This window comes from Lissotriton vulgaris, chromosome 1_2 (genome assembly GCF_964263255.1).
Source record: "Lissotriton vulgaris chromosome 1_2, aLisVul1.2, whole genome shotgun sequence".
Lineage (NCBI taxonomy): Eukaryota > Metazoa > Chordata > Amphibia > Caudata > Salamandridae > Lissotriton > Lissotriton vulgaris.
The window spans coordinates 333,254,462-333,262,595 of NC_141686.1; the positions used below are offsets into that span (position 1 = coordinate 333,254,462).

The 8,134-nt window shown below is 41.8% G+C and overlaps 1 protein-coding gene across 1 annotated transcript; it reads right to left on the minus strand.

The window, feature by feature from the left end:
• Positions 1-3,018: 3,018 nt before the first annotated feature.
• On the minus strand, positions 3,019-3,972 carry LOC147736676 (olfactory receptor 5V1-like). Its single transcript, XM_086952656.1, has one exon. The coding sequence runs from the start codon at positions 3,970-3,972 to the stop codon at positions 3,019-3,021; it is 954 nt and encodes a 317-aa protein (XP_086808782.1).
• Between the last annotated feature and the right edge of the window lie 4,162 nt (positions 3,973-8,134).

Genomic DNA, 8,134 nt, shown 5'->3' on the forward strand with positions numbered 1-8,134 from the left:
TCCGCCGCTTTCGACACAGTCTGCCACCGCACACTAGGAGCACGCCTCCACGATGCTGGAATCCAAGAGAAGGCTCTGGACTGGACCACCTCCTTCCTCTCTGGGTGAACCCAGAGCGTCCGCCTCCCCCCTTCTGCTCCAAAGCCACTGAGATCATCTCCGGCATACCCCAAGGCTCATTTCTCAGCCCAATGTTGTTCAACGTCTACATGGCACCACTCGCCCACGTCCCCTGACAGCACGACCTAAACATCATCTCCTATGCCGACGATACCCAGCTGATCCTCTCGCTCACCAAGGACCCCCACACCACAAAAACCAACCTTCACGAAGGAATGAAGGCCATCACCGACTGAATGAGGAACAGCCGACTGAAGCTGAACTCGCACAAGAAGGAGGTCCTCATCCTCGGTTCCACCCCCTCGGCCTGGGACGGCTCCTGGTGGCCAACGGCACAAGGAGCACCCTCTACACCCACCAACCACGCAAAAAACCTAGGAGTCATCCTTGACTCCACACTCCGCATGACAAAGCAGGTCAACGCCGTCTCCTCCTCCTGCTTCAACACCCTCCGCATGTTTTGCAGGATCTTCAAGTGGATCCCAACCAAAACTAGAAGGACGGTCACCCAGGCCCTCGTCAGCAGTAGACTGGACTACGGCAACGCACTCTATGCAGGAGCCCTGGGCATACTCCTGAAACGACTCCAACGCATCTAGAACGCCTCCGCACACCTGATTCTCGACATCCCCTGCCGCAGCCACATCACACCCCACCTGAAAGACCTGCACTGGCTCCCCATCAACAAGAGTATAACCTTCAAGCTATTCACCCACGCACACAAGGCACTCCACAACACCGGACCAGCGTACCTCAACAGATGACCCAGCCTCTACACCCCCACACAAAAGCTCTGCTTTGCAGACATCGCCCTTGCCACCGCCCCCGCATCTGAAGAGTGACCGCCGGCGGCATATCATTCTTCCACCTCGCTGCCAAGATATGAAACACCCTCCCCATCCTCCTACGGCAGACCAAAGACCTTCTATTCTACAGAAGACTACTCAAGACCTGGCTCTTCGAACAGTAGCAGCATCCCCCCACCTAGCGCCTTGAGTATGTAGTGTGCTTTACAAATGCTATGATTGATTGATTGATTGAGGGTCAATGGTGGTAGCTGTTTCTATGTGTACTGCACAATGCAGCACACATAAAAACATCACAAATGAGGAGAAATAAAGCATTTCTTTTTGTTTCACATGGATAAGACCGTTTTTTTTTGTTTTAAATGTTGGCACTGCCCCATACTTATGCCACCCTTGAAAATATGGGGCAGCGGCAATGGGTGGTGCGTTTACAAGGCAGCATTAAGCCACATTTAGTGGCTTAATGCTTACTTTTAATAAGGTGTTGCCCATATCGTCACCACACCATTGAGAAAAGTGACATATGTGATGGCGATAGGGGTTTGTAAATATGCCCCTCAGTTGCTAAAAAGTTCTCCTGGTTGCCTACCTCATGTAGAGGTAGGTGAGACAGTTTTCCAGTACAATACCCCTGGAGTTTTGCATCCTAGACAACTGTTGTGTGTCTGCTGATTGGCAACGGTTCTCGCTGGGACCACCGTAAAAACCATGGCAGTCACAGACCAGAAATATATTTTTGAATGTTTCGTACACATGATGGAAGCTTTAGTTATGTTGTTATAAAACGTCTTTAGGTCTCGCATCAAAAATAATACAAGTTACGGCAGTCCTCCTGGTAGACCTTTAGTCACCGTTCGTTCCCAAAATTGTTTACCTGTTTATCAATCTGTACACATCTACCTCCCTTTCACCAGGATAATTCTTCTTCTGCCAGTTATCCTTGGAAACTGCCCCATCTCACTTAGGGGTCAATTCTGGTTACCAGGTGAATGCCAGGTCACTGGAGGCCCTCTGCTCCTCTGCTTGGAACATTTGCAAAGGTAGAGGTCCTCACTAGTCTTCCATGGATCTTGATGCCTTTACTGTGCATGTTGGTGCAGCTGATGCACTGAAGGTGGGGGAGAATGCCAAAAGCACTCTTTGTTTTGTAAAATGTATGACATTTTTTTCATGTTTCCTAAACAAACTCGCAAAGACAGAGCTTTTTCAGAAAAAAAACAATGACCCTAATGCACATGGCCACTATTTCTTTTCTCTTCCAGGGTGCATGGTGGATCCATGTTGGAATTATCTTTGAACTTCCCTTCACCTTAAATAGGGCTGGCTGAATTTGGTGAAAATACAGTGAATGAAGCCGGAAACTCCTGGTTTGACGGGACAGAAGAACCACCAATTTAAAGCACTTCTCCTATTATGGAGAATCCTTAATAATACCTTTAATCTCTCTGCTCAGAGTTTTTAATTTTATCTAGCATGTTACTTTAAGATCCAACTGTCTAAACTCTCCAGACAATTTTCATTCAATCAATCAATTAGGGGTTTATAAAGCGTGCTACTCACCCGTGAGGTTCTCAAGGAGATTGGGGGGGTAGGGGGGGAGGGCAGCTCTGGATCTGTCGAAGGGCCAGTTCCTTCACTCTGTGACTACTCTTCCTTTAATATAGTAGAAGAGATGGGGCTCTAAAATAGGTTGTGGGACATGGCTTGTCTAAGTGTGATGAGAAGTTACATAGAGAAGCTCTTCTTTAGTGAAAGGTGATGAATTTACAGAACTGCCCTCGAACTGAGTGCTTTGGAGGAGAATCATCAATATGATTAAAGACCGTCGGAGAAAACAAGCATCGCTTCATGTCATAGACAGACCTGGAGCCAATGGATGAATGTATGTTATGGTATTCACCAAGAGCTAACTTAGCTTCAAAGGAGTGCAGTGTTGTACAAGAGGGGCTACATGAGATGTGTGTATATGGACATTTTTCTTCATCAGCAGACTAATAGTGTATGAGTTTGGTGACTATGTAAAGTCTACGTTGACACAAATGGCAAGGAGATGGGCCGAAGTGATTTACTGCGCCTTCTGACACTCAACCATCTATATCCATGTTTGCATTATCGCATTCTGGATTCTAAGAATAGTTTTCTTGACTGCCTTCTTTATCTCAGTATTTCGAAGACTATAGATCATTGGGTTCACCATGGGAGTCAAGATGGTGTAAACCACTGACACAAACCTATCGACGTAGAATGAGTTCTTGGTTGTGGGCCGAAAATAAGTGAAGAGTATAGATGCATAGAAGATACTAACCACTATCAGGTGGGAGGCACAGGTGGAGAAGGCTTTGGCTCGGCCCTCAGAAGACTTGATGTTCAAGATGGTGATGATAATGAACGTGTATGACACAATCTTTGTGAGAAGTGCCCCAAAACCAAAGAACCCACCGAGTGTAAAGATGACCAGGATGTTGATGAATGTATCGGAGCATGAAAGCTTCAGCAGAGGGGGGATGTCACAGAAAAAGTGCTGGATCTCTTTGGAGCTGCAAAAGGAGAGCCTGCTCATCAAAATCACATGCACAGATGAGTAAATGTGTCCACCCACCCACAAGCCAGCAGCCAACCAGGAGCAGGCACGCTGGTCCATGATGCTGCTGTATTGCATAGGGTGACAGATGGCAATGTAGCGGTCATATGCCATAGTCGCCAGTAGGAGGCACTCAATAGACACCAGGCTAACAAAGAAGTAGAGCTGGATCATGCAGCTCGCGAAGGAGATGGTCTTCTTCTCAGCTAGAAGGTCTACCAGCATCTTAGGGACAGTGACAGTGGAGATGCAGGAGTCTAGGAAGGACAGGTTGGAGATGAAGTAGTACATAGCGGTGTGAAGATTGACATCTAGGTGTATTACGGTGATGATGAGGATGTTCCCAGTCAGGGTAGTCACGTAGATCAGAAGGAAAAATATGAAAACGAGACCCTCCACTTCAGGAATGGATGACAGGCCCAAAAGGATGAATTCAGATGCCAGGGTTTTGTTGACCCTGCCCATAGTCTTCTGGACTGGTGTCTGAAGAGGAATATATTATTATAATTATTATTAATATTGATAAAACATCATTAACACGAACTAAAACAATCGTGATAGGCATAGGGATGGGTATATATATAGCATTACCAGTCCTAACAACAATAACAATACACTGGCATAATTAGATAGATAGATAGATAGACAGACAGACAGACAGACAGACAGACAGACAGACAGACAGACAGACAGACAGACAGACAGACAGATAGATAGATAGATAGATAGATAGATAGATAGATAGATAGATAGATAGATAGATAGATAGATAGATAGATAGATAGATAGATAGATAGATAGATAGATAGATAGATAGATAGATAGATAGATAGATAGATAGATAGATAGATGGATAGATAGATTAATAGTGTAATATGTGATGTCATAACCAGTGCTTGAGGAGGGTCTGCATTATAAATTTCAGATTTTATTTAGTTTAATGTGGTATTTTTTTATTTCTATAACATTCAACATTTAGTTTTTACGGTGAATTGCTTAGTTTTTTCAAATGTAATGTGACTTATTACATACCGAATTATAAAGTCACTTTAACCTTTGTTTTTTTCTGTCACTTTATGATTTTTTTCTTACATAGAGTAACAATGTAAAGCATATCAGTATAAATAAAACAGACCTGCTGGGTTTGTTGAAGGATCAGAACTCAAAATATAAAAGGAAGGCCTATTGGCTTTATCAGTGGATGTGTCATCATATCACCACATATAACACTTATCTATTGGACTGACAAAAAGCAAAAGAATATTTTTTCTTTTTTTTTTTAAATCTTTTTATTTGCAATAAGAAAAAAATACTGGGGTCATCACAAGCAAGGCATACAGTTGTTACATTATAATTGCTCGAAACACAGGTGTAACATGTCTCTTCCTACTACATTATCTCTCTGGACCACGTCCATTATGGTGGAGATCACAATGCAGTTAGCTCGTCAATGGGGATGATTCGAGGGGGTTCACAAATGTTACCACGATAGTCATTCCAGTTTGACCACACCGCCACCCACTTCTTCGGACAGCCCCGGGCCACATAGTCTTTTCTTGGACCATGCACCAATCTATATCCTTCTTCCAGGATCAGAGTGTTGGTGGTTTGACTGCTTCCCACAATCTCGCTATGTTTCTTTTTGTAATCGCAAGGCCTAACGTTACCCATAGTTTACCCTTTGATGACAGGTCTGTGGGTTCCCAGATATTGAGAAGGCACCGCTTAGCCTCCGGACGCAAATCCACACCGCACACCTCACGCATACATTCGAGTACCCGTGTCCAGTAGGTCTGTAGCACCTGGCACTCCCACAGTATGTGTAAGGAAGTACCCACCTCCCCACACCTCCTGCGACAGAGACCATCTTCGCTGCGTCCCATCAGGACCAGCCATGTACCAGAGATATAGACTTGGTGCAGGATTTTCAACTGGATCAATCTAAGTTTAAGAATATTTTTTCAAAAACCATAATATAATGTATTCCTTATGAATACACACATGACAATATATGTCAATTATTGTCACACAAATACTTTAAATACATGATTTGTATTTAAAAAACCCAAAAAGATGTGTTTGAGTCATTTTCAGTTCACAAAATAATATCATAAAACCAAACTCAAGAGTGTTTTGACTTCATTGTGTTTATAGTTCAGTTTGTTTACAAGTTATACCATCTTTCTTGAAAGACATCGCAGATATACCTTTGGTACTTGAAGAACTTTCTTTTGACCCCCTCCCCTTCCAGAATGCCTCTGAGCCAGGATGTAAAGGGTCTAGTGAACCAGGATGTTTCAGGAGGCTAGCCTTCAAACAAATATGGACCTCCTCTGAGGGATGGTGACTGGAGGTGCACAACACCTGGATGATTTAATAGGCTTAGTTGGCCATGAAAGAAAATGTATTTCAATTCATAGATATTTTATTCTAACACTTAGAGGGGACTTCCATGAGAAGTAGCACTGCTGTATTTCTGGGAAGAGTGTATATATTCACAAAGCTGAAATTCAAAATGTTCCCAATGAGACGTGAAGTCATGATATTATTTATAGAAGATATGAATAGACAATATTTTGGTTATATGGTGGGATAATGTACATTCTACAAACTGTTCCATAGAATTGATTAACACGTTCAATTCACATCTTCATTTCACTAGCTCTGTTGGCCATAATAACCTGTTCTTTTTAGATCCTCCCATCTTTCCTCCATGAAGAAAACTTACTACAGCCAGTTGCATCCAGCCTGTGGTGCTAAAGGATTTTTTTAGAGTTGCAATGCTGGTCCAATGCATCACCTCACAAAAGGCATAGGATATGTGGCAGTGTGTCATTGCACACACAACAAATACCGCCAGGGGAGTAAAAAGGTCCCCTTTCTAGTTCATTCTCCATATACAGTTCCTAATGTTTTACGGAGATGCTGCAGCACGTCCATCAGTCTTACCTTCAGGTCCATCACAAGAAGCCCACAGACTATTACTCCCTACTTCAGCCTGACAGTCAAACCCCGGGCAGTACAAGATAATTTACTCCTCATTGATTTTAACAGAGTCAAGAGGAACTGTTCCTCTCTTTCTGGATCTCAAGAGCAAGCCTAGACTCTAAAAGTGTGAAGACAACTAAAAGCCCTTTGGGATCTGCCTCATGTAATAGGACATTTCTTTTGCATTATGTTACAGCAACCTGCTGCTTCACTGAAAATAGGGTAACATTTGAAAAAGTAATGGACTTAGCAAACCTGCCAAATTATGAATTCACATGTTTGAGTGCCAGTGAAAATACCACCAGGTGACAACAATGGGGTGACTTTTAATCATACAGAATTTTCATTCATGCAAATATCCATAGAATATTTCTACATATCTGTTTCTATGCAACTGTACCCTGACACATCTCATAGGAGTACAGTCCTCAAGACATGAGCAGTTTTGTTTCAAAAGGTGGGGATCTCCCTGAGGTGTCTTGAAACAGTGGACACCTGAAACAAACATGTGTAAGTATGGTGGTAATGATGTCCACTCCTCAATTTAGTTCAAAGGTCAAGTTTATTCCAATGTAAACGTCTCCACCTTTCTCCCCTCACATCAGCACATTACTCAACAAACAAAATCCTGACCCTTCAATCCCAACTTTCCAAGGCAGGATACTTAGTAGGTTGAAATATCTAGAGCACATACTGTCCCTTCAGGAAATACAGAGCACATGAAACAGAGAAACGGTTACAAAAGAAAAGCAACAAGTTCAATACACAATAACGAAGACGCTGCATTCATGTGGCATTAATAAAAACAAACTTTAAAAGAATTCAAAATTAACGTGAGTAGTTATTTTTTACCTTCATAAATACAAATGTGATTCTAAATTGGACAGTCTTGAAGTTTAGCAGCGTCTCTATCTAATTTCCTAAATCTAAGTATTTATTGAACCTGAAAACTCCTAGATGATGTGCAGGTGGGGTTACAACCACAAGAAAAGTCCCAACAGCAACCGTAATATGTGCCACACCTTTTCGCTCATCATACTTGATCTTTCTTTTCTGCTGCTTTCTTCTCATATTTTCAACATGCATCTCTAATTCTGCCATTTTGTCAGCAGTGATCTTCTACACCCTTTCCATAATTCAATGTTCAAGGTGAACAAGTCATAGTGCTTCGTTTTCTTCTTTGAAAAAGTATGAAAAGAGTTGCCTCAATCATGGCATACAGCGTAAACCCATAGGCTGCCACTCTTCACTTCTTCCCACAGTGTCTTGGCGGTAAACAGTCATAATATTGATTCCAAAATATAGAATGGACATAATATCGAAGTAAAAATATAGAATGGACAAAATATCGAATGGAAACAATATATCGGTAAAAATATCGAATTGAAGGTAAGTAATATCGATTATCAAAATATCTAAGTATACAATATAGGGATTAAATATATTGAATTTTTAATAATATCGAACTTCTTAAAGTGTTTTGTATGTTTGTATATGTGTGAAAAGTGATAATAAATTTTTGTAATGAATGTTTAATTTATTTTAAGTAATGAATTTTATGTTATTTAATTTTTGCGTAATTTAATTCTGTAGCGGGTTGTGGGTTTATAGGGGAATAGGGTGGGAAGTAATTTAATGA

Excerpts from the sequence above, each read along its gene's own strand:
- LOC147736676 (XM_086952656.1), bottom strand. The coding sequence starts at position 3,972 with ATGGGCAGGGTCAACAAAACCCTGGCATCTGAATTCATCCTTTTGGGC.